The sequence below is a fragment of the Molossus molossus genome, unplaced genomic scaffold (assembly GCF_014108415.1).
Source record: "Molossus molossus isolate mMolMol1 unplaced genomic scaffold, mMolMol1.p scaffold_m16_p_1, whole genome shotgun sequence".
NCBI classification, from domain to species: domain Eukaryota; kingdom Metazoa; phylum Chordata; class Mammalia; order Chiroptera; family Molossidae; genus Molossus; species Molossus molossus.
The window spans coordinates 17,682,468-17,709,021 of record NW_023425344.1 but is presented as its reverse complement, the minus strand read 5'-3'; the positions used below and the strand labels follow the sequence as shown (position 1 = coordinate 17,709,021).

The 26,554-nt window shown below is 46.3% G+C and overlaps 1 protein-coding gene across 1 annotated transcript in view; it reads left to right on the top strand.

Annotated features, from left to right (window-relative positions):
• SEL1L3 (SEL1L family member 3) overlaps window positions 1–26,554 on the top strand; it is a 104,839-nt gene that overhangs the window by 12,628 nt on the left and 65,657 nt on the right. Inside the window, exons 2-7 of the mRNA XM_036240545.1 lie at window positions 379–949; window positions 11,794–11,920; window positions 13,852–13,973; window positions 14,333–14,448; window positions 17,974–18,032; window positions 24,616–24,748. Of these exons, the coding sequence (XP_036096438.1) occupies window positions 379–949; window positions 11,794–11,920; window positions 13,852–13,973; window positions 14,333–14,448; window positions 17,974–18,032; window positions 24,616–24,748 (1,128 nt within the window). The remainder of the gene's footprint in view (window positions 1–378; window positions 950–11,793; window positions 11,921–13,851; window positions 13,974–14,332; window positions 14,449–17,973; window positions 18,033–24,615; window positions 24,749–26,554) is intronic.

The following is a 26,554-nucleotide window of genomic DNA, read 5'->3' as shown; positions in this document are numbered from 1 at the left end:
TCTCTGGTCCGCAGGCCAATGCTCCAACTGCTGAGCCAAACCGGCCAGGGCTTATGGAGATGGATTTAAAAAAAATTTTTTAATTTTTTTATTTTAGAGAGAGAGGAAAGGAGAGGGGCAGAGAGATAGAAACATCGATGAGAGAGAACATCGACTGGCCGCCGCCTGCATGCCCCCCACTGGGGATTTGGCCCATAACCTGGGCATGTGTCCTGCCGACGATGTGAACTGGCGACCTCTTGGTACATGGGTCGACGTTCAACCACAGAGCCACACCGGCTGGACAGATTTTTCTTTTTATCCCGGGAAAATCATGATTCACGTATCTGTTACTATGATAATTTTAAAATTTTATATATATATTTTTTTCCTTTTCAGAATTTTGTACCGTCGTGGGGCCGGCAGACCTCCCTGACAACGTCGGTGATACCCAAAACTGAGCCGAGCGTGGCTTACGAAGACTTCATCTCTTTCACTGTCGTGGAAGGAAATGTTCGCAACATTTCCGAAGTCCTGGTTGAGTATCTGTGCTCCCAGCCTTGCGTTGTCAGTTTGGAAGCTGTTGCCTCATCTGAGTTCAGAAGTAGCATTCCTGTGTACAAAAAAAGGTGGAAGAACGAGAAGCACCTTCACACCAGCAGGACACACCTAGTGCAGGTGAAATTTCCAAGCATCATGGTTTACAGAGACGACTATTTCATCAGACACTCCATTTCCGTGTCGGTGGTGGTGCTCCGCGCCTGGATCACTCACAGATACAGTGGTGGAGGCGTGAATGGCAAATGGGACGAGAACTTGCTACACGCTGTTGCAAAGAATTATACTCTGCTGAAGACAGTCCCGCCCTTCGAACGCCCTTTCAAAGACCATCAAGTGTGCCTTGAGTGGAACATGGATTATATTTGGAACCTTCGGGCAAACAGGATTCCCCAGTGTCCTCTTGAGAATGGTAGGTCATTCGCCTTGGCAGGAACCTGATTCTCCTGTCTTCAGGTAGCCTGTGCCGTGAGAGGGGCAGGAGAAGCTTATATTAGCAGTGGGGGAGACAAGGGAAAGGGAGCCTGTAATGTTAGACTTTGGGGATGACAGGGGAAGAGTGAAAAGGTGAGGAGAGGAGAGAGAGGGTCAGAGAGAACAGGACTGAAGAAGAAAGAGGGACAAGAAGCCAGGGAAGGGGGGCCTTGGGAGGGGTGGATCTGCTTGAAGTTGGAAAGGAGTACTAATGCCACTGAAACAAGCATTGGAAGGGTCTCCTCCTGTCTCCCCTCAGAAACCCCTCCAGCGTCAGTGAGTTTCAGGGCAGCATTGCTTCTCAGCCAAGTAGCTGGCTTCCACTCCCAGCTCTTCCACTTCCTTTCTGCCTGTGTAATTTCGCAACTCTTGGAGCCTCAGTTTCTTCTCTGTAAAATGGGAATAATAAATAACAATTCCCTCAGAGCAGTGTTGTGAGAATTAAAGTAGATGATAGGTAATAGAGTCCAAACTCTGCATTTTATTCTAAAAGCCATATGGTCACAGCCACTGAACGGTCCATCCAGGAGGCTCCTGTGGCGCCCTTCAGTCTCCCTTGAGCATTGGGTTGGAGCTCTCTGGCTGTCCGCACTTAGAAGAAGCAGCGGTCTGAAGATCTCCCCGTTGGTGTGAAGGGCACCTTGCTAGGTGGATGCTGAGAGCCTGCCAGCTCCTCTCCCTACCCTGCAGTGGGGAGCCATCCTGGGCGTGCTGCCAGGAGCCACCTGGGTCTGGTAGTGTTTCCCGAAGTGTGGCCCTAGGACACACTGCAACAGAATCAGCCAGGACTCTTGTTGCAAATACAAATCCCCAGGCCCCATCCATTACGTGGGGCCCTGGGCTCAGCATTTACATGTTCCCATGACTGACGCGCTAAGGCTTGAGAAGCTCTGTACCAGGGGCGGAGCCGGGGAACTTTGATCCGGGGTTACTGTGGTCAGACCGCCCGGAAGGCTGGGTGGGAAGAGGAAATCCATGGGCCTGGAGCAGCTGAAGGGCCTGCCACCTCCTAATCTTCAAGAGGACTGTTTGGGGCAAGGCGACTTAAAGACATGGGGAAAACAATATTTCCTGGGGCCACCCCCAAACAACCGTGCATAAAATGCAAACAAAGCCCTGTGCATTACATATACACATTACCTATATACATTATAGCCTGTCAGAGGCCACTGGCCATAGAATCCACACATTTGGCAGTTTACAAAACTATTTTGAGATCATTACGGAGTCACAGGAAGTGGCAAAAATGGTAGCGAGTCCTGCGTGTCCTTCCCCCAGCTTCCCCTAATGGAGACGTGTTCCGTAACTAGAGTACAGACAGTGTCAAAGCCTGGAAACTGATGGGGAGCTACACTCTGCTACAGACTTGACTCCGATTCCACCACTGTCCACTCCACTTTTGTGCGTGTATAGCATTCTGTATGATTTCATCCTACATTTTGTTTTAATAGCTGTGTTCTGTGCCTGGCTTATCCCATACTGGTGTGGTGCTTTAAGTAAGAGATATCTAGCCCTGGCCGGTTTGGCTCAGCGGGTAGAGGGTCGGCCTGTGGTCCAGAGAGACCCGAGTTCGGTTCCCGCTAAGGGCACGTATCTCGGTTGCAGTTTGTCCCCGGCCCTGGTTGGGTGGTGCGGGTGGCGACCAGTCGATGTGTCCCTTTCACGTCAATGTTTCTCTCTCTCTCTCTCTCTCTCTCTCTCTCTCTCTCTCCCTCCCACTCTATCTGAACAAAAAATGAAAATATGTCCTTGGGTGAGGATTAAAAAAAAAGAGATATCTAGAAGCGGAAGGCGAACTCCTTCTGTGTGTGCACTGGGTGTGGGGGTGGGTAATTAAATGTTGAAATCGCCGAGCCGCGTGCACTTGGAAGATCTGTGCCGTCCCTCCTCCAGGCAGAAGCCCGCGCTAGCATCATCTGGAAGGCCGTCCACACGGGGACCTAATTTGTTAAGGAGAAGGATGCACAGGGCACACAGCTATAGGTTTGCTTTGCCTTCAATTTTGTCAGGGCTTAATGAATCCATTTCATGTTTGGCCAAATCACATATTTCTCATTAAAGAATGACTGAATTTCAAGCTGGAAGTTTTCAACTGAAGTAATTTACAAACTGGCTGAAGGCTCCCAAACATACCCTTAAAATGTCTTTTTTTTTTTTTTTTGGTTAATCCTCATCCAAGGATATTTTTTTCTATTGATTTTTAGAGAGAGTGGAAGGGAGGAGGAGGAAAGAGAGAAACATCGATGTGAGAGACACATCAATTGGTTGCCTCTCACATGAATCCTGATGGGGCTCGGGTTCGAACCCAGGTACGTGCCCTTGACTGGGAATCGAACCCGCCACCTTCCGGTGCGTGAGCTGATGCTCTAACTACTGAGCCATACCATTCAGGGCAAAATGTCTTTTTTCTTTTCTTGTTCCTTCCCATATTCACAGGCTCAGGTTTTTCTCCCCACCTTGAGGCCACGCCTTTTGGGGTGAGAACCAATCTAATACAAGCATAACGCAGAGGAAAACCCTTTCTGAGAGTCAAAGGTACTGAAAAGAGGGAGGAGCTTCATGCACCCTCTGCGTGCTAGGCTGTGATTTGTTCACCATAAAAGGGGAACATTCCCTCTCTCTCTCTTTAAAAGACAAATCAAAAGAGTGTCTGCAGCAGCCTGTGGGAAGCATCCACGACCTTTGTTCTCAACCTCAGCTGTGCTGTGAACAGGGCCAGGCCTCTGGCTTTTCTTGGCAGGAACCCTTGATGAACAAGAGTCCAGTCAGAACAACGAGGTGGCATTAGGGAGCCTCGGGGGCGCCTTTCATGCCTGGTCCCTGTCTGCAGCCAGCGCTGGTGGTGGGTATGGGGGAACATTTTCTGTGTCAAGTGCCTGGTAGCCTACAAGGGCTCTGCATCTGAACTGAAGTACGTCCTGACTGCTTTCATTTTCTTTTGCCTTTATAAAGAGAGTGAGCCAAAGTTCCCATGCACAGAGTTCGTGAGCACGGCCGGAGTGACTGCACCAAAGGCTGAGGCTAGGCCCCCGAGGCGTGGGCTGTGTGTCCACACCCACACCTGCAGCTTCTCTCCTGTGTCAGGACCTGTCCCAGGCCCAGCCGGGGTCTGATTTTCGGTAGAGGTACAGCAGACTTTTGTCCAGCCCTGCTGCATAAACCCACCCCAGGTCAGAAGTGGGCAACCACTCAGGACCCGTGTGTGCCCAGGCTCGGCCACCTGCCCTGTGGTGCACCTGTTCCTGCTGCATTCCAGGTTGCATGGGCCATAGGTAGCCAGGCTCACCACGCCTGCAGGTCTACTCACTGTTGTCTGTTTCCTTGAGGGAGGGGACCAGGCCTTAGATGTGCTCTCTCACCTGTCACACGTGAACCTGACTCGTGTGAACTCACCAAGAGAAAGAAATCAACCCCCCAGGTCAGTAGCTGTAGGCCCATTGTGTCCTGTCACAGCCTATTGTGAGAGGCCACTAGTCCTGTCCCCTCTGTCTTCAGACTGTATCACATACTCAGTCGCCTCTCACCACAGTATTGCTGTCACATGGTCTAAGCCACCAGGGTCTCTGCCACCACTCCAGCCACAGCCTGCAGGTGGCCCCAAGCTTCGCCTCCTCGCCCACGTAGCAGCCAGTGCCAGCAGGTTACCTCGCCTGCCACAGGCAGTTACTCCTACAGCAGTTACAGAAGGTCAGCCCATGTCCGTTACCGTGGCCTGTGGAATCTGTCCTGCCCCTTCCTGCCCCGTCTCCCGCCCCGTCTCCTGCCATGCTCCCCTTGCCCACCTGTTCTAGCCACGCACGCCTGTTTGCTTCTCCTTGAGTGTATGAAGTTCATTCCCACTTTGGGTGCCTGCTCCCTCCTCGTAAGATGCTCCTTCCCCAGCTCACTTCTCTTACGTCATTCATACCTCTGCGCAAATGTCATCGCAGACGTGTGACTTCCCTGACCACCTTATCTAAGACAGCAGCTCCACCCCCAGCCCATTGTTATCACCTTCATTTTTCTTCATGGCCTTATTGCCACTGAACATTGTCATCAACTTGACTTAGTTGCTTTTTTTGCTGGTTGGGCGTCTCCATCCCAGAAACGCAAGCTCCATAAGGACAGGGTCCTGGTTGGTTTTGTTCCGGAGCCACAGCACCTGCGTGTGTTGAGTGTGCAGAGACTATTTGTCGCTTGAGTGGTGAGACTGAGTAATGGATGCTCTTAGCCAAGGGGCAAGGACCTTTTTCTCTCTTTGCTTATGTGTGACTGTCACACTGTGACAGCATCCTCACACTGCTGTGTTGCCACATTAGGGAGTGTGTGGGGGTAGGCAGTGGCTGTGTGCCTTCCCTGGGGCTCACATCCACACACACAAGCACACTCACACACGCACGCACATGCTCTCACACACGCACGTGCACACAGTTTCCCAGGTGGTGCCCATTTGGACTATGCTGGTTAAGACTGCAGCCTCCGGGTCAGTGATCATCCTTTGTGACCACACATGAGCTCACCTTTATCCAGTGCACCTGTCCTTGTAGTTTGAGTCTGATTAGTTTGATTCTGCACCCCTACGCCTTGGCTAACGCAGGTCCATTTACCTGGGATAGCACCATCCCTGGCTTCCACCCCCCCCGTGTCTCCCCACCACTGCTACCTGCCATGTCTCCCTGGCAAAAGTATACCCATATTTCAGTAGCCAGGTCAAATTTCAACTCTTCCCCCACCCCGCCTTGAAGCATTTTTCTTTGCTTTCTTTCTTTTTTGAACCCCACAATCAGAAATTAACTCTCTACCCTTTGGACTCCCCTAGCCCTCTGTTGTTACCCACCACTTCATATGGTATGCATTGTGTTCAATTTAATTAAACGAAGGGTGATCGAGTGCCTCCTACGTACCAATGTCTTTACTAACTCTGGGTGCTCAAAGATGCAGACACAATCCTTCCTTTCCTCTCTTTAAGTTATGTGGGAGGTAAATACAGCTACCAATGGGAACGGCTGCCTCCATCACTGCCAGGCACTGTGCGAAGTGCTTTTGGTGGGTATGTAATTTAGAGGTGCCCAGTGCTCTAGGTCATATTTACAGAGGAGGAAACTGACTCAGAAAGGTAGAGTAACTTGTCTAAGGTCACATAACTATTCATGATGGAGCTGGGATCTGAACCCAAGTAGTTTGGTTCCCAAATGCCCACACTTCACCATTAGTCTGTACTGCTGCGTGAAACCACGGAGCTCTTTATTTAAGTCATTAATTCATCGGAGAAAAGTTACTGAGCAGTCTTTATGTGTTAGGTGCTTTGCTAGGCTTCTTCACAGAGGAGGTGACATTTGAAGAGACTTGAAGAATGAGTCGAGTTTTCATCGCCAGACAAGCAATGTGGGGAGGGGCATCCAGGCAGAAGGGAAAGTGTGAGCCAAGGCACACCGAGGAGGGAGTGCAGCCTGATGAAGGAATGGTGGTCCTTGGATGTGAGGGATGGCAAATGGGTTTCGTCCTGCATGCCGACCTAGAGTGGTTGGGTGTGGCACCTCCAGGGTGGTGTTGAGAAGGACTCTGAGGCCGAGTCTGTGCCTAGTGAGAATGAGTACCATGTGGAGTGAGCACCAGTGTCTTCCACGCGGTGGACAAGTGGAGTTGCAGCTCTCAAGCTATGAGTTTGTTCAGGTAGAATCTCAAGTGGAGATGAGCCGTGTGGGGAGTAAGAAAGGCAGGTGGGAGCCATGTCAAGGTGTGTTCAACGTTCTCCCCTAATGTTTCCCTATACGAACATGTTTCTCATCTTTCCTTAGTTCAGAAACTGGGGAACGGGGCAGTTTCCTTCTTTTCCACTTTCCTTTTCCTTTCACTAAAAATGTATCCTCATCTTTAGACCTATTGGGTTGGAAGGATGCTTTCTGAGAACAAAGTTCCATTATAACAAACTAATAGAAGATTAAGTCAGATATTGGAGCCAGACTTTACCTGTCCCTGTGGAAAAACCAGTTTATGCAGCAGGATTATTCAAGTCAATGATATGATGATACTTTGTGTAATTACAAGAACTATATATTTGGCACTTAAAAAAAAAAAAAAAAGACTTAGTTCCCCAGTTAATCACAGTAGTCTGAATTTTTCCATGAGAACACTAATTAATGCCTTGTATCTGCATTGCCCTTTACGATTTTCAGAACATGTTTTCCATACACATTGTCTCATTTAATCCTCACGGTATTCCCATAGGAAAGAGTATTCTTCTCGCTCTTTCTTTGTGGAGCGGGGGACCAGGGTTCAGGGTGCTTGTTTGATGGGAGCCCAGGCTTCCTGATCCCTCTGACGGTGCTGTCCCGGCCTTTACTGAAATATGCTCATACTGTCCTAACCCAGGTTCTAAACGAGAAGCAATGCCCCTTTTTGAAGTTGAATTTTTACTGATGTGAATCATCCTGTTTTCCTTACCCACTGGACTTTGTCTCTTGGAAGCAGACTGGACATCGTGGTGGCCCAGGGAGACCTCTGACCATGGCCAGCTCCTCCCTGCCTGCTCAGGAATGCTCAGAGAAATTTTCCTCTTCTCTTTCAGCCAAAAGCAGTAATACATGTACCTGATTTTAAAAATTCAGATAGTGTGAGAGGCTTTGGGGGAAGAGTAGGCTCCCACCCCACCTCCACCACACTCTTCTGTCCCATCCCTAGAGGCAAACTCAGTAACACTCATTTCTCATGTCTTCTCCCAGAAACGTTCTCTGCACCTGCAAACATTAAGTCGATGGCCCCTCTTCCCGTGCGCGCGAGGGAGGACTCTGTTAACTCTGTCCCACACTCACTGACAGTACAGCAGAGATTCTTCCACATCAGTACGTGCTACACAACCTCATTCTTTTCAATAGCCTCTTAGCATCCCGTTGCCCAGAGGTCCATAATGTAACTTGTCTGCTGCGGATGGTCATGCAGGTCATTTTTAGTCTTTTACTATTTACAACAAGGTTTTGCCAAGCACCCTCATTCATATATCTTGGTGCATACACATAAGTATGTTTGGAGGAAAAATTAGTGGAGTGGAATTTATTTCATTCCTAAAGACTCCTTGTCTTGAATATTGCACAGACTCTCTTAGTCATCCACTTCTGTGCCTAGCATCTTTTGGGGGAAGGTCTGACCCAAATCATACTTGCTAGAGAGTGGAGTGTTTGTTCTCAGTCTTCAGCTTGAAGGAAAATAAAACCTCCGCTCACCACTGCCTTTTTAATGTCCTGTGTTTAGCAAGCATTATTGAGTTACCTGCTCCTCCAGGTTGGATAATCTTAGCTTGCTGTCCTCCAGGTTCTGTTTATAGATTTATTGTACAGTTATTCCTTGCAATAAGACTGTCTCTTAACTTCTCCACTAACGAGCTGATCTCAGCTGCATTGTTGTGACTTTTTGGTGCACATCCCAAGTAGGGCTTTGTTATGTGGAAACAGGACCTTCCCCAGAGCAGGTGTGCGTATCAGGGCTCTGGTCACTGAGCCGAACTGGACAGTGGGCTATGCGACCCTCCCAGCCAGCCTAGACAAGGGTGATATTCAAAATACTTAACAGCCTCCTGGCCGGTGTGGCTCAGTGGTTGAGCATCGACCTACGCTCCAAGAAGTCACCGATTCGATTCCTGGTCAGGGCACATGCCCAGGTTGTGGACCAAATCCCTAGTGGGGGCATGCAGGAGGCGGCCAATCGATGTTCTCTCTCTCCCTCTCCCTCTCCCTTCCTTTCTCTCTAACATCAATAAAGGAAAATAAATGGAAAAAAACCAAAATACTAACAACCAAGGGAAGATGGGGGCCTCACTCAGTGTCCCCAGGTGCTGCCCTAGTGTTAAAACAAGATGGTGCTGGGATCCCTGCTGAGCCAGGCTCTACCCCAGAGGAGAGGCTGGGGTGGGCGGTAGGTGCTGGGGTCCTGGATGTTCAAGACAGCACTAATCATCTGACTAATAAGGACATGTTTCAGTGTGTAACAGCCAGTGTGGCCTCATAGGGGCATGCCAGCTGAACACCAGCCCTGTTTCTTGGGGAGGCCTTGTGACATGTGATGAGGTTTAAGGAAAAGCCCATTGGTCTGTAGTGGGAGACCAGGTTTGAGTCATACCTGGGTCTCTTATTAGCTGTGCAACCTTCAACAACCTAACACTTATCCTGTCTCCAGATGGAGGAGTTTGCTCCACATGATATCCAATGCCTTTTCCTGATCAAAAATTGGAAGAAATAAAACAAAATAGTCAAGGGGATGGGTTCCAAACCTGAATTTTTTTCCTGGTATTTTATGTCTATGTGGTAATAATAGCCTTTTCCTACTTAGCTTCCTCATTCTGAAAAAAACAAAGGAATGGATTTGGGGGAAGGACCTGCAACAAGAGAGACTAGTATTTGGCTTGGGCAGCATGGGGCCACATTATAGAATTGTGGAAAGTGTTGGGCCAAAGAGAGGTTCAAATCCTGACTTGGCTACGATAGTCATTTGTTAGTTTACTCTTTCCCTCAGTCACTGTTCTGGGCTTTGGGAATGGAACAGTGAATGAAGTAATGTCCCTGCTCTCTTGGATCATACATGCTAGAGGAATGGGCAGGGCCCTTCACCTCTCTGGACCTCAGTTTTCTTACCTGTGGATTCCTTCTAGGTGATTGACACTGGCTGTGATTCCCCACTCTGGTGCCCAGGAGAGCCAGCACTAACCAATCATAGCGCTCCAAACAGCCCTAGTCAGGTCCTGGAAAAGAAGCCTGTATGTCTTCCTAGGCTAGATAGATTCTGAAGTCCTTTCCTGCCACAAAACTTTATTTGCACTAATTATTTCTAATTAAATGTAAAAACAGTGTAATACCGAGTGGATGCTGCAATAGAACTCCAAATCATAGAACCAGTGAAGCTGTAGATTTTGCAAGAGAACCACCGTCACTTGGGTCTTGTTGGCTGCAGAAGGTGTGTGTTCCTGTAAAATGATTGTAGTTCTCTGGGTCTTAGGTTTTCCCTCCACTGTCTTTGCTGCAGGTTCTCCTGCTCAGCCTGCTTTACACGGATCCTAAGATAAAGGACAGGCTCCTCGACGTTTGCTTTTCATTCCTTTCCCTTTGGAAACCTCCTCCATGAAGCCCCCCTTTACCGGAGTCAGGTTGAGCAGCATCAAATCCTGCTCGTTTTGATAAGTGCTTCTAATGCACACTGGATAACTCACCAGCAATCGCTAACAGGGTGGGGGAGGGGTGCAGAAGGGGCTAACATGGCCATCTGGTCTCTTCTGTTCCACTCAACACCATGGAAGCCAAACCAAGGTTGGGTCAATATCATCCTCTTGGTGATTCTTTTCTCCCAGATTCCAAAGTCACACTTACAGTATTTTTATTTCTAATCTCCCCTCTCTGCCCCCATTGTAGACCAGCAAGTCCAATATGCCCAAATTGAGCTCAAATTGAGCCCAAATTGTAAAGAAAAAAGGTGTGAAGTGTTTCTGTTGGAATTAATAACTCCACCCTTTTGGCTTTCTAAATGTATCTCTACATAACAAAACAGGTAGATTTGTGGGCACCAGGGAAAATTTGGCTTACTTATTTCTGTTAGGCATATACACAGAGGTCTGAGATTATGAAAACTTTGCTCCTATAATTTCCAAGTGATAAGGAACCAGAGGTAACTCTTTCTATAACAAAACATCTTTTCTCATAGAGAAATATGAGCTGGGGTGTTCAGCATCCCAGGCTGAGGCTCCCATAATTTGTGCCCATACTGGCACTTGGTAACTTGCATAGAAATCCACCCTTCCCTCTCCGAGAAGCCAAGGAAATAGATTATTTCCACCATTTAACCATGGACGTTTAAACTAAGGAGCATTTTAAAGGAAGAGAAAAGTGGTCTTTATAACTAGGTTGAGTTCAGTGAATTCATTTCTCTTTGGGGGAAGGGAGGCATAGGAAATAAGAAATTGACATTAGCCTTGTTAAAGCAATAGGTATTAAATATAGACAAAGTAACTCAGCTCTTTCTGTACGATTTGTTATGAACGCCCTCTTTTCCAGAGCCACTGACTTCTCCCGCATTTGCAAAATGAAATGGAAAGCTCTCTATTTAGTTTTAAGAGGTATGGTTCGTAATATTTGCATAGGGTATTGTACTGAGTATATTAGGAGAGTCTACACAGAAGGAAAAAAAAAACTATGCAATTTTAAGAGCATAGATTCTGAAACCAAACTGCTTGAGTTTGAATCCCAGCTCCACCTCTTATTGTGAAAACTTCTCTAAGACTCAGCATCTAGTAAATGGGGATGACGATAGAACCCACCTCACTGACTGTTGTGAAATTAAATGAGATTTTCCCTGAAATGTGCTTGGCATATTCCCTGGGTATAGCCTAAGTGTTAAATATAAGTTATTATTTTAGCAGCCGTGCCTTTATTTCTCCATCTGTAAACTGGGGGTACTCATGGGTAAATGAATTTATTTATTTTTTTACATTAAATTATTATGATTATTTTACAGCAGTTGTTAGCTCTGTGACCTTAAGCAAGTCATTTTACCTCTTCATGCCTCAGACTTCTCTGCGGAATGGGAATAACCGTACAATCTCATGAATGGGTTTGCTAGGAAAACTAACTGGGATCGCTCTGTAAAGTGCTTCGCAGGTGCGGCTGGCATGTATTCCACGTTTGATAAATGTTTGCTAATATTTGCAGACTGTTTCATTTTAACGTTTGAGTGGATTGAAGCAGAGGGTTCCGGGAAGAATGCGATTTGAGTAGCAATGCTCTTCTGGAGATAACAGAAAGGCAACCATCTTGTCCTTTGCAGACGTGGTCACCCTCCTGGGCTGTCTCTACGCCTCCAGTGGAGAGAACACGGGCATCGTGAAGAAGCTGCCGAGGTTTTGGAACCGTGAACTGGAGGCCACCCGACACCAGCGGATAGATTACCCAGTGTAAGAATGGGCAGATGATGGGGGCTGGTGGGGCCATGCTCTTTTTATTTGAGGACCAGAGTAGGCTAGCGGAATCCCTTAAGACAAACCTTTTGTCATATGCTTTGAAAAAAATGTTGAGATCTGCATGGTTTAGGCAGAATTTGTGGACCTGAAAACCTCAACGTATTCTTGAGTTATTCTTGCTCTTAGCAATCCTCAATTTGCCTTAGCTGGTCCATATCACGGTCCCAGGAGAGACTCGAGTGGGGGGCAAGGTGTTGGAGCCTGAGGCCTTTGCAGAGTTTCGAGTGCAGCCTGCCACAGCCAGCACAGATTGCAGCCTTTGTCCTGCCTTTTCTGTCTTGGAAGATTGGATGAGCTGCTGGAACTCTCATCACTCCTGATCTTCGTTGATTTCAGCAAAACCCAGATACATATTTTTTTCCTTCTGCTGAATTAAAGATGCTGAAAATGGCTCTGGGTTCACCTCAGACCGGATGGATTTAGCAGAGTGATTTAATTCTTCCCATGCTGCTGGCTGTAGAAAGATCTTGAGTCACTTTACTGAGCGTATGTTCTTGCTAAGCTTCCTTGTAATAACTTATCTTCATGAGCTTGCTCAGCTGGGTGGGTCAGGAGGGAGCTGTGTGGCACCATCTGTCTGCATTATCTTACTACTGATTTGGAGGCCAGATTGTAAGGCCCAGAATATTCTAAAGAACTTGTTTGGAAATATCCCCAAAGAACTGGAGGCCACTGCCACTTTAACCCACACTATGAATTGGTTAGTGGGTGATGGAGAGAACTCTATGCATTTGTTTTGACCTTGGTTCCTGTTTCACGTGCAAAAATGCAATTAATTCCAGCGCCTCACCTCTGAGCTGCTGGTCACTAACTCAGTGTGTGACACCAAGCAGGTGTTCAGCAAATATTTGCTGAATGATTGTTGGATCATATATCTTGGCTAAATCTGTCCTAGTTAAGTTAATGACTGTTATTTTATCCTTACTCCACAAATCACAGATGTACAATATATATATTTTTTTCAACCAAAGTAGTCCCAATTCAGAAATGGAACAGTTAGATTAGTTGTTGCATATCGATCAGCCAGAACCATGGTACTCAACCTAATGTATGCCTCAAAATTGTATATATGTGTCCCAATTAGCATAGAGTGATGCTATTTGCAGATTCTGATACTTCTACCTTACGCTGTTATCTTTGAAAGAGACAAAATTGCTCAAAAAGCCCTAATTATGTTTTTTTTTTAGCCACCAAAATTAGAATAGCTTATCAAATCACCTCTTATTAAAATCCAGATTCTCATTCTGTGTCTGGCTTGATAAGCCTTAATCAAGAATTCAAATGGCCAGCATGAGAGATTCTCATAGAGGCGTGGAAAGAGGGTTTTAGGCGCGAGGTAGAATGTCTGCTAGTTTTGTACAATAATGCTTAACTCCTGTCTTTTTTTTTTTTTAATTTGTCTTTATTGTTGAAAGTATTACAGATGTCCCTCCTTTTCCCCCCATTGACACCCCCTGCCCCACTTCACCACACTGTTGTCTGTGTCCATTGGTTATGCATATCAGCTCTTTGGTTTATCACACCACCCCTGCCCCCTTCCCGCTGAGGTTTGTCAACCTGTTCCCTACTTCCAGTCTCTGGATCTATTTTGTTCGTCAGCTTATATTGTTCATTATATCCCACAAATAAGTGAGACCATGTGATACTTGTCTTTCTCTGACTGGCTTATTTTGTTTAAATAAGTTACTAGAACCACCTCCTTTGTCTCAAAATCAAGCCTCGCAAGCTGGTCTCCCATGATGAACACAAAGGCAGGTCCATCCCTTCATTGGAAAGAAAGTGATTGACTGGGTCATTGTTAACTGTGATTACCTGTTCTTGGACGATATCAGTCTGCAGAATTTTTTTCCCCCTCACTCTTATAGGTTTACTGTTTCATTGTGGCTTTATTTACTCCATTATTGCAAGGCCGATCTCTGCGGGATTCTGTACTTTGTTAATTCTAATGAGATGTACGGCACGCCTTCTGTATTTCTTACCGAAGAGGGTAAGTATGAAACGGAACCTTAAAACAATATTGTCTTTTCTCATGCTCTGTCTGTGGGTAAATATGCCTGTCTAGAATAAGGAAGGTACTGTCAACGTGGCAATTTAGTGAGAGTGATGGTTTTCAAATGTGGGCTTCAAATTAAACTTTTTTAAGGGAAGCTTACAGTAACTGTCTTCTTGACAATGGAATGCATTTATGAGATTTCTTTTTCTTTTTTGCTTTGTTTTTGTTTAAAGAAAAAAGGAACGTGATCTAGTCTGGTAGCTTCTTAGGATAATTGTTGAAAAGGTGTAACCGCTTCATTCACTCCTGGGTATTTTTTTTGTCTTTTTCATGGGGTTAAATTTTCCTTCTAGGCCACTTGCATATTCAAATGCATCTTGTCAAAGGAGAAGACCTTGCTGTAAAGACAAAATTCACCCTACCTTTGAAGGAGTGGTTTCGCCTGGATATCTCGTTCAACGGAGGCCAGGTACTCGCACGCTGTGGCTCATGGCAGCATCGTCCCTTAGCCTTAAGCGTTGCTGTTAAGTCAGGAAGCAAGAAAAGCCCTAAGAGCAAATTTGTGGTAAATGATAAACTCTTTACAACTGTACATTTTTTCAATCAAACTTTTATTGATGGAAGTTTAAATCATAAGAATCTCATCCCATTTAATTGGCTTTTAAAGTGCTTCTTTCGACCATCTTGTGAATGAGTAAATAAAATAGCTAGCTCTAGAGCCTCAGTCATCTGAGGAATTCAGTGCATTTCCCCCGGCCAGATAGGCCTTGTGGAGATGAATGTTATATAGTGTCATTGGATCAACAGCTTTTTTTTTTTTTTTTTTTTTTTTTACAGGAAATTATTAGTTGAGTAGTCAAGAAATATTTTGACTGTTTTGGGCAGTTGAAACAATTGCTTATGTTTGGCATAAACAGACAAATAATAATTAGCAAACCTAAGCGATAATTCTGGTGGACGAAGAGTGTTTATCTACTTTGCTCTATAAAACAATATTCATAAGTGTTTCAAACTCTCATCATGCAGATACTATGGATTATGGCAAATCTGTTCTTATAATTGGAGACTATTCCATTTTTCAATCTACACAGTGTCAGTATGCTACTTTTTGTCTGATGATTTTATTTTCTCATCAGCTTTTCTTATTGATTTGTGATTTTTCTGGCTACAAAACTGGAAGAGACGTCTTGTTTGTCTTGTGTATTATTAGATAATACGAAGACTTCCCTTGGTGGCTAGGGTTATCACATTTTCTTTTCGGAAGAGAAAAGAAATCAGGTCAGTTCATGTTGCTGTCCTGAGAAGATTCTGTGAACTGTTAGCTGGGATTGTTTGTATGTTAGTCTGTTTCTTTAACGATGTTCCGTGACAAAGCTGCGGTCCGTGTTTTGGCTTCTCATTTACATGACGATTTTGACGGCGTAGCTTGATTTTGAGGTCAGCTTAGTACACTATGTGTCACTTAGGTATCATAGCAGAGCAAATGACATATCTTATTCTGCACCTGCTGTATGCAAGGCACTGTGCTCAAGGAGCTCATAGACTATTTAGGGAATTAAAATTAAGCTGCTGTCGGGATGTCATAAGGTGAGCTTAATTGCCAGATGAGTCACATTGATTTGGAGGAGAGAGACAGTCTTCACGCTGAGGTGCTCAGGGAAGGTTTCACAGAGAAGGCTCCTATGGATGGGCAGAATCGGCATGGAGAAGAGAGCCAGGGTCTGCACGTCACCGGGGGCGAGCGGATCAACCACTTTGACCAGAGTAGAAATATGCAGACTGTGGGACCCTAATAGAAGGAAAAGAGTGTCCTTAGGGCTAGAATATGGAGAATCTTGAATATCGTGGAATTTAGATTTCTACTTACAAAGCTGCAGGGCTTCATGGAAGCTTTGGGAGAAGAGTAAATCAGAGTAGGCCTTCCATTGAAGAGAGAATTCAGTGGCAGAGCACATGGTTGGATAAAGCAGGAGAGAGGAATTAGGCAGACCAGATGGGGTGGAAAGAAAAGAAGATTTTTTTTAAAAGTAGATTTTTTTGTCTTTTTTTTTTTATCCTCACCCGAGGACATTTTTGCATTTATTTTCAGATAGAGCCAGAGGGAGAGAGGGAGGAAGAGAGAGGAACATCGATGTGAGAGAGACACATCGAGTGGCTGCCACCCACACAACCCCTACCAGGGTGGGGGACAAACTGCAACTGAGGTACATGCCCTTAGCGGGAACCGAACCTGGCCTCTCTGGTCTGCGGGCTGATGCTCTAACTGCTGAGCCAAACCAGCCAAGATTTGTCTGTTTTCTTTCCATTCCATTAGTTCTGCCTAAAAAATGTGGGTACCGAAACAACACTTGTTTTTCTACACAAAATCCACCTCTGTGGTGGGGCTACCATATTCTTTGCTTTTACTGAATGGACATATTGACTTAAAGTGAATCGTTGGTTTAGAGAAACAACTGGCTTGAGTCATTTTCTTCATATTATATATGGCTGAATTGGGTTGGGTTTTTTTTTTTTTTTTTTTTTTTTTATCCTCACCCGAGGATATTTTTCCATTTTTTGTACAGATAGAGTGGGAGGGAGAGAGAGGAAGAGAGAGACAGACAGAAACATCGACATGTAGGGACACATCGAGTGGCTGCCACACGCACGACCAACCAGGGCCGGGGACAAACTGCAACCGAAGTACGTGCCCTTAGCGGGAACCGAACCCGGGTCTCTCCAGACTGCAGGCCGACGCTCTAACCGCTGAGCCAAACTGGCCAGGGTGGGTTGGGTTTTTAAAAATATGTTTTTATTGATTTTAGAGAGAGGGGAAGGGAGAGAGACAGAGGGATAGAGAAACATCTGTGTGAAAGAGAACATCGACTGGCTGCCTCCTGCATGCCCCCCACTGGGGATTGAGCCCACAACCCAGGCAAGTGCCCTGACCCAGAATCGAACAGATGACCTGGGGCATGGGAGGATGCTCGACCAATTGGGCCACACTGGCCAGGGCTGGGTTGGCTTCTGTGGGTTAGTTTGTGTTTCATAGACACAGTGTGATGGGGCATCTTTGGGAACCTACTTAGGCCAGCACACGTCTGGTGAACACTGGCTCCGGGCTGGCACCTGGAGACTAACAGGAGCCCCTGAGCTCCATGGGTTTATGTTGTAATCCAAGACGCCGAGGAGAATGCATGACAGCGAATGACAGCTAATCACGTCCGGGACAAAAACATTGTCACCATTGAAATGCCGGTGACAATTCTCTGTGCTTAGGGACAAGGCTGGAAACAGCTGTGCATGAAGCAAGTTCAGCACCGGTCTTGTTTCTCCCTCGGGAGTTCACGGAATTTGAGTAAACTTGCAAAGACTCCGTGCAGTATCTTCTCATGCATTTCCTTGTCTTTCTTTCTCTTTTTTTTATTTAAGATTTTTAATTGATTTTTAGAGAGAAGGCAGAGAGAGAGAGCAAAACATCAATGTGGGAGTAAAACATTTGCCTCTTTGGTTTGTAGTTTGGAAAGACCTGAAACCCACTGGGAAAAGGTGCTTTGATGGATCTTTTTACCAGATCAAGTCATTTAGAGAAATTAAATTTCTTAAGTCTTGCCCTGGCCAGTTTGACTCAGTGGTCATGGATTCAATTCCCGGTCAAGGGCATGTACCTGGGTTGCAGGTTTGATCCCTAGTCCTGGTAGGGGTCACTTGGGAGGCAACCAATCAGTGTGTCTCTCCCACATGGATGTTTCTCTCTGTCTCCCTCTCATTCTCCCTCCCTCCCTTCCACTCTCTCTCAAAATCAGTGGAAAAATATCCTTAGGTGAGGATTAACAACAACAAAAATGTTTTCTTAAGTCTTAAAATATACCCAGGGCTAGTAAACTGTTACTTTTATCTTCGCAGAAACTGATCAGGCAAAAGATTGTGCAGCGCATTTTGAGTAATGTATAAGGACTGAATTGATGTGGGGCTTTGAGGCATAACTGGTTTTTGTGCATCTCTCCCACCGCAGATAGTGGTAACCACCAGCCTGGGACAGGATTTGAAAAGCTACCACAATCAGACCATTAGGTAAGTGTGGTCTTTCTTTTGATCCAAAATGTTGCTGAATGAGGGTTAAGGAATCTTCATGCCTTAGCCCTCAACCCTAACATTATTCCCACACCTCCTTACTCAGCTTTCCCAGCATGGACTCGTCTGCCCTGTGGCTAGTCTTTGTACTTTTTCTGTTTCTGTCCACTAACTCTCCTGTTTCCCCCACAACCTTTTTTCAAAGCAAGAAAAACCTCTTCTCTCTCCAGATATCACTGTAAATTCTTTTTTTTTCATGGCACTTTGTATAATTCATTTTCTTTGAAAATTATCTTCTACGGAGGATTCTGAAAAATAAATCAAAATATTAATTTTGCTTATTGAGAATGCTTGGTAACATTGGTCTAGTATAAAGCATAAAAGCAGACAGTCTTCATATTTATGTTTATAATCTAAATCTGAAATGTATGCAACTGTTGATATTGGTGTAACTTCTCATCTTTATAGAACTGTTCTCTATAAGAGTTACAGAAACTAAGCATTGGGTCCCTTGCCTTGTATTTCATAATTTTTTTGGATTTGCTCCTTTATCCCTGTATAATAGTGGGTTTCATAGTGGCAGAACCATGGGGCAACCTTCCTCAGGAACTCAGGGTGCCCCATCATAACTTGATTGTATCTATAATAAAATGCTTAAGAATAAGTGTAAAGAACAGAAACAGAATTTACCAGCTTCACATGTATAATTTTTTAAAAAAAATGCGTTCAGGACAGCTGGGCACTATGTCTGGGCAGGGGTGGGGTCGTCCCTCCATCCGGCAGTCATTCGACTACTCCCAGCACAAAGCAGCCTTTCCAAACAGCCTCCATTCACTCAGTCCCCTCACAACCCACATTTTCTTGAAAACCAGTTATCGCAGAAAGAAAAGCAAACGGGAGGAGACGGGCTAAAAGGGTGCATGCACACCGCCCCCCCCGCCCCCCACCATTTCTCTTTACATCGAAGCCAAGCTGCTTCCTCCAAGGCCCTGGACACACAGAACAATCCCTATTGTCTGGCCGGATTAAAGGATTACTGTTGTGTAGAAAGGCTAAAGACCTGTTATTCCTCAGCCTGCAAAGAAGCGGTCAGTGGCGGCCTGATAGCTCTAGCGTAGCATAGACACCGAGGCCTAAGACCAGAGCAAAGTCTTCAAGTGCACCAGGTGGGTTTAGACCCATCCAAGAGCAGCTGACAGGCATGTGTTTTGTTGTGTAGCAGGTGGCGCTGGGCTCCTCTCTGAAGAGTTCAAGAGTAGGACGGCTGGGAGTTTGCTTCGGTGAAACAGATGATTGGGTTCCTTTGGAAATCCTTAGGGTGCCCAGTTCCATGCAGGGGGCCCCGGAAATGAAGGGTTTGCGTTTCAGGATATGAAGTCTAAAATAATACCTTCCCCTTTCTCCCTTGACACCCACATCCAACTCCAGGACACTTAAGACAACCGATTGAATTTCACAGGGTCTTTTTCATTTTTTGTGTAAGGGCTTCCTTTCCTGCGAAATCCCAGAAGTCTAGAGGCTGACATGAGAGAACTGTGGACAGAGAGATCACAGTATGATCCAGGGCCGGGAACAGGGTGAGATGAGAGAGACCAAAAAAAAAAAATAACAGCCCTCAGGTTTGTACACGTTTGCTGGGGCTGCCGGCACAAAGGACCACAGACTGAGTGGCTTCACATCAGAGGTGCATTGTCCCACAGTCTGGAGGCTCGAAGTCCAAGGTCAGGGCGTCAGCAGAGCCGCCAGCCCTCTGAAGGCTCTCTCCGAGCTGAGTGGTCCCCCATGGCGGCAGCATCTCTCCAGCCTTCTCACGGCATCCCTCTGTGTGCGTGGCCGTTTCTGTCCGAATTTCCTCTGAGTGTGAGGACAACAGTCACATGGGATTAAGGACCCCCGCATGGCCTCTTCTTAACTAACGACACCTGCAATGACCCTACTTCCAAATAAGGTTACAGTATGCGGTACCGGGAGTTCGGACTTCAACATAGGAGTGGAGAGGGGGGACACAATTCAACACCTGGCAGTAATCACGATAACTAACATTTACTACAATATTTTCTACAGTCAAAATTAATGTAAAGAATCCAGGATGAGCAAAATATCACAATGTTAAGAAAGGACAAAATCAGTGTGGTCATAGAAGATTACAGAGATGCAGACTGACTTCCAGGTACATACCAATTGGACATCCCAGTTAAAGCCTTGACGTGACTCCCTACCTGGGAATACTGGCAGTGCCCAGACCAGGAGTGCCCTCACCAGCACCTCAGCTGCCCTTCCCCCACCCCTGGAACCTCCCCCATCAGCAGAGCAACTAGAGAGTTAACACCTGGCCCGCTGGGGTCCCAATGCTTAGATATTTGGAATCCCACTTTCAGAGCAGGCCAAGCCAGTGAACTGAACGTTCCAGATGTTTGTAGGTGTTCCAAGGAAAGCCTTTTTCCCTTCCTTTCTATTTGTCCTTGGAATGCAAATGTAATGGTAGCTGTCCCAGACGCTGGTGTAGGAAGAGCAGTAACCAAGTGCTCAAAAGTGCCGTGCCACTCCTGCTTGGAAGGCTGCCAGTAGCACTTGGTGACAGGGAACAGCAACCTGCACAGTACTGAAGTCATTCGTCCGTCCATCCATCCACCCATCCATCCATCCATCCACCCATCCACCCACCCACCCATCCAGTGCATATTCACTCATCCAGCACACTTTCCACATGCCAGACATAACGCTGGGCTCTGGGATTAAACACAGTCAGTCCCTGCCTTCATGGAGCTAAAAAGTCTAGTGGGGGAGGCAGATCTTTAAAAAATCACAAATAGATATGAAATGACAAATTGTGGTGCATGCCGGGAAGCAAGAGAATGCGGCAGCCTGAGAAGATGACAATGGCGGGGTCAGCATTCAGAGCAGATCCTGGGAAATGACATTGAAGACGAGCATTACTCTGAGGATGAGGGAGGCAGCTGATTGGTGGCTCTGAGTTCCCCTGCGAAACCCCCTGGAGCTGGACCTGTTTCCTGATGCCGAGCCCTGTGTAACAGCATTGCTGCTGGTGCTCCGCAGTGATCAACCAGAGCGCTCTCCTCTGTCCAGTTCGAGTAGACACTGTGCCAGCATGTCTGAGGTTTTCAGAAGGGACCGGCCTGGGCTCTGGAAGAGCCCAGCTCAGCATTTATGTCAGCGAAATGGATGGCTGTCAGGCAGTGCACAGTGCAGGGAACCACGTGCAATTCAGTGCAGCCGCTGAAGGTTTCAGGGGAGGAGGATGTTGGCGATCAAGCTGGAGAGAGCTCCTATTTGGTTATAGTATCATAATGATGAAAAACTGAAAAATACAGTCCAGCACCATAGGACCTAGTGATTTATTGGTCAGTTGAAGACTTCAGTTAAAGCAAAGATTCATTTAAAAAAGATACCTTAGATGTTTTATTTTAATTAAAAAATAGACAGGTACCTTCTTTTGCCCGCCTTCCTGGGTAGGGCCTTTCCTCTGAGGACGGATCTCCTGACTGGAGTTCTCTCTGATGTTTGCACAGACGACATGCCGTTTCTGTGTCTCCCCATGAAAAGGCAACAAAGGCCCCTGTGAAATGATCAGAGCCCACAATTCGTCTACATGTCTTCAGTTTCTTTTCCCAACCTTTCACAGTTATCCTAATTCCACAACAGTATTTTTAGTAACCATTTTTTACTGAGTCGACCCAAAGTGTTCAACTCAGTTTTTACAGAATGAACACCTTCTGCCTCATCCATATTTTACTGGGTACCATAACATTTAACTGGATTGTACGATTAAGTGATCGTACGGTTAGCATCGACAGACTTGGGAACAAACACATCTTACTTGTACTAAGCATGTCACTCAAAAGTCCAACAGTGGACTAGTTAATAACAATAATCATAAAGTTATGGTGCTTACTCTGTGCCAGGTACTGTTCTAAACGCCTTGTTTAAATGCTAGTTCATCTAATCCTCACAACAGCCCTGTAGACAGGTACTGTTACTATCTCCACTGATGAAAGGAGAAGACTGAGCTCCAGCGTGTGGGGATGGGCCACCAGGAAGCTGGTGCGCTGAGCAGAGTTCCGTTAAGAGCTTTAACTGCAGAAGCTTTGCCCCACATCCACTGAGTGCCAGGTATCTCAGGAGGGTGGTTCGAGTCTTTCCAAGGCCTGGAAAAACAGAGTCGATTCACAGCTCAGAGATAATAACTTGGGGTCCCACTTGAAAAAAAAAAATAGTGAGGAGGAGACCATCATCTCCTCATACCTTCAGTTCTGAGATTCTGCAAAGAGAACTCTCAGGAGGTGAAGCGCTTCTTTTCGTGTGAGTTACCTTTGTATGAAGCGCATTTTGAAGTGTCCGCTCCGGCTGCAGACAGGGGATGCTCTCTGCCCATCTCGTCACTCCTTTGTCTTCCTCTACAGCCAGTGTACCTGCTAAGGGGCAGGTTCCTTGCTAACCGTCAGTCCCTCTCCTGGGATGACCCCGGTTGCTTGGCTTTTTCGATCCAACTCCGGTAGCTTGCTCTGTCCCCATGAGCATCACCCTGGCCCGTTGCCCCTGTGGTTCACCGGGCTCCTGGCAGCCTGCCTGACATTTTGTGCTCTTCTGACTGCCTCCATCTGCCCTCTGTGCGCCCTGGCTCTGTGCTCTCTGCCTGGCTTCTCACTTGGTACCTGCTTGACGTCCCCACCGCCACTTGCTGTTCACATATGCTCCGATCCCACCTTTCCTATTTTAATTTTTATGCACATGGTTTTAAAAAAATCAAAATTATATGCAAAGATATACAGTTAGATGGCTTGCTTCTATCTCTGGCCCCATCTATTCTAACCCCTAACACCACTACCCCGACCTCCCATGCCATGGGGAAATACTGTATTTGTTTCTTACATATACTTACAAAGTTTTTATGCAAATGCCATAAAAAAATCTATCTCCTCTTTTCCTCGATTAAAAGTATACCCTTTGTTCTGCACTTTTATTCTTATGTTTTTCACTTCACCGTGTATTTTGCAGATCTCTCCAGGTCAGTACCCAGAGTCCCCTGTCCCTTTCTTTCTTTTTTATCCTCACCCGAGGATATTTTTCCATTTTTTGTACAGACAGAGTGGGAGGGAGAGAGAGAGAAACATCGACGTGAAGGGACACATCGAGTGGCTGCCACCCGCACGACCAACCAGGGCCGGGGACAAACTGCAACCGAAGTACGTGCCCTTAGCGGGAACCGAACCCGGGTCTCTCCGGACCGCAGGCCGACGCTTTAACCGCTGAGCCAAACTGGCCAGGGCCCCTGTCCCTTTCTTAAGCTGTATAATAAGAGAGCTCCTGGCCAGGCCCACGGGTGGATGTGGGTCTGTCTTCAGGAGCAGACACCTGAGTTGCCTGTCTTTGGTGAATAGAACCAATGCTGCAGGGAACAACTTTGGGCATTTTATTTGTGCTCGATCCCTTGAGTCTTTGCAAAATGGACTTGCAGTGTGTCACCCACACTCACCTTTTATCTTTGACCAAGACTTTTGACCTTACTGTGTCCTCTTCCTCCTCACTTTAAATTTACATAAGTTCTTATCTAATAGGATATGTTTTACGTTTTCCTCCACAGATGCCTTCTATCCACTCAACAATTTTTTTTCCTTTTAGAACAAAAATAGTTCCTGTATGACTAGCAATTCCAAATAATTTTAATAATTCCAAGCAATTTCACCAGCCTCAATAACCAGTACTTTTTGACAGTGAGCCAGGCACTCAGCTAGATGTGTTTTGTTCGTTTTTTATTTTTATTTTTTTTATCCTCACCTGAGGATATTTTTCCATTTTTTGTACAGATAGAGTGGGAAGGAGAGAGAGGAAGGGAGAGAGAGAGAGAAACATCAACGTGAAGGGACACATCGAGTGGCTGCCACCCGCACGACCAACCAGGGCTGGGGACAAACTGCAACCGAAGTACGTGCCCTTAGCGGGAACCCAACCCAGGTCTCTCCGGACCACAGGCCAACGCTCTAACCGCTGAGCCAAACTGGCTAGGGCTTTTGTTCGTTTTTTAATCCTCACCCGATTTTTTGATATTTTGTTCAGATAGAGTGGGAGGGAGAGAGAAAGAGAGAGAGAGAGAAACATCGATGTGAAAGGGACACATCGAGTGGTCACCACCCACACAACCCAACCAGGGCCGGGGACAAACTGCAACCGAGGTACGTGCCCCTAGCGGGAACCGAACCCGGATCTCTCTGGACCACAGGCCAATGCTCTAACCACCAAGCCAAACTGGCCAGGGCTCACAGCTAGATGTTTTATGTGTTCATATTTCACTTAGCTCTTTTAAGGATCCTATAAGTGAGGAACTAATTTACTAATGAGAAATCTCAGTCTCAGAGAGGTTAAGTGACTGAGTCCAAGGTCACAGAGCTGGTGAATAGCAGAGTTGGAATCCTAACCCAAATCCACCTGACCCCATAACCATCCCATCTGCTAGAATTCAGAGTGGATGGGCTTATGGAAATTTGAGGTAAGTCAGTGAGGGTCAATGAAAGAGTCTCTTTTTAAAAATCTGGTTCAAACACGATGCCTTTGTGTTTTTCTGCAGATTCCGGGAGGATTTCCATTATAATGACACCGCTGGGTACTTCATTATTGGAGGGAGCAGGTATGTGGCCGGCATCGCAGGGTTTTTCGGACCCCTGAAATACTACCGCCTCCGCACGCTGCACCCTGCACAGGTGAGCCCAGGGGATCGAGGCAGAGTTTGGGGGTGCTCGTGTGTGTGTGGCTCAGGGGCCTGGAACCCCACGTAAACAAAAGCTTTACTTAAGCTGGATCTCTCATCCTCTCTGTCATCAAACATTATTAATATTGAGTCTTTCCCCCTAGCTAACACGATAATAGATTTCTGTTAATGTTTGGTTCATTTAGTACTCATAAAATGGAAACCATTTACTTCCCCTGTTTTAATAACCACTGGTTTAATTATAGAGTAGGTTTTTTATCAGGCTGTTGCCTATCCAGTGATTAAACTAATGAAAGGAGAGAGTCTTAGTTATTTGGTAAAGCTTCCTTTATATGCTATTATTTAAAGCAGCAGAAGAGGGGCCGCTCCGGCAGATGAGACTCTTGGTTGTGTTCACGGCCCCTCAGAGACGGGCCTCTGGCGCACTCGGGCTGACGCAGGGGGCTTTGCGTGCAGAACTGCATCTGCGTCTGGAGGGCTCCCATGTCCACACCCACGCACAGATGGACCTGGTGGGGTTTCCCTGCCACAGCCGGCAGGGCTGCTGCCCTGTGTGCAGGCTGCCCACAAAGGGCCCTTGACAGCCCTTGTTTTTCCTGCCTGGGCAAGGAGGTCACGGAACACCTGAACAAGGAGCTTTCTGTCATTCCTGTGACCCTGAGGGGTTCGTTCTGGGAAAGGTAGGACTCACTAGACAGTCATTGAGGAAAAATGAGGATGCGTACCACCCATAGGTGCATCTTAGAAGAGGGGAAAATGAGATTTATTCGTCTGTGCACCCGATACTGAGCTCGGCTCTGTGCCAGGGGCTGCGGTGTCCAAGGTGAAGTAAGATAGTAGCTTTTAAACTTTTTTTAAGGTGGTCCACAATAAAAAATGTATTGAATATCATGAGCAGTACATGTGTATACGTACACATATATACACACATAGACCTACACACACATACATATATAACACAAAACTGAAACAACAGTTTTACTAAGAATATATACCCATGCTGTATTCATTGTACTCAGATATTTTGTGTTTTACTTTATAAAAAAAAAAAAATTGCCCTGGCCGGTTTGGCTTAGCAGTTAGAACATCAGGCTGCAGACCAGATTCCCAGGTTTGATTACGGTCAAGGGCACATACCTCGGTTGCTGTTCAGTCCCTGGCCCTGGTCAGGGTCATGTGGGAGGCAACCAATCAATGTCTCTCTCTCTCTCTCACTTCCTCTCTTCCTCTCTCCCTTACTCCCTCCCTCCCAATCTATCTGAAGATAAATGAAAAAAATATCCTCGGGTGAGGATTTAAAAAAAAAAATTATTGCTTATTACTACCCACTGAAGTGATTTCATGACCCTCTAATGGGTTACAACCTGCATTTTGAAAAACACTGAGTTGAGATAAGGCTTCTGCTCTTAAGGAGTTTCCTTATCCCTCTTCAGCAGATACATCATGAAAGAATGTGGTATGTGCATTAATTCAGATGTGAGCATGGTGTTTGGGAGCGCCGGGGCGGGAGCATGGGCGTAGGCAACCAGGTGAGGGTGGGGCGAGCTGTTAGGGAAGCTTCCCTGAAGTGATGACCTTGAATCTGGCCCTTGGAGGTTGAGTAGGAGCCTGCCAAGCAGAAGAAACTGGGAGGAAGGTGTCAGCTGGCACAGCGCAGCAGACTTAGCACCCCTTGAGAGCTGAAGGGGAACGAAGATGATTTTCTGGGGGCAGCACGTAGCGGGGAGCAGGCAGAGGGTGGAGGCCTGGTCTCTGGGAAATCCTGACACTTAAGAAGCTCTCTGGAGGAGAAGATGCC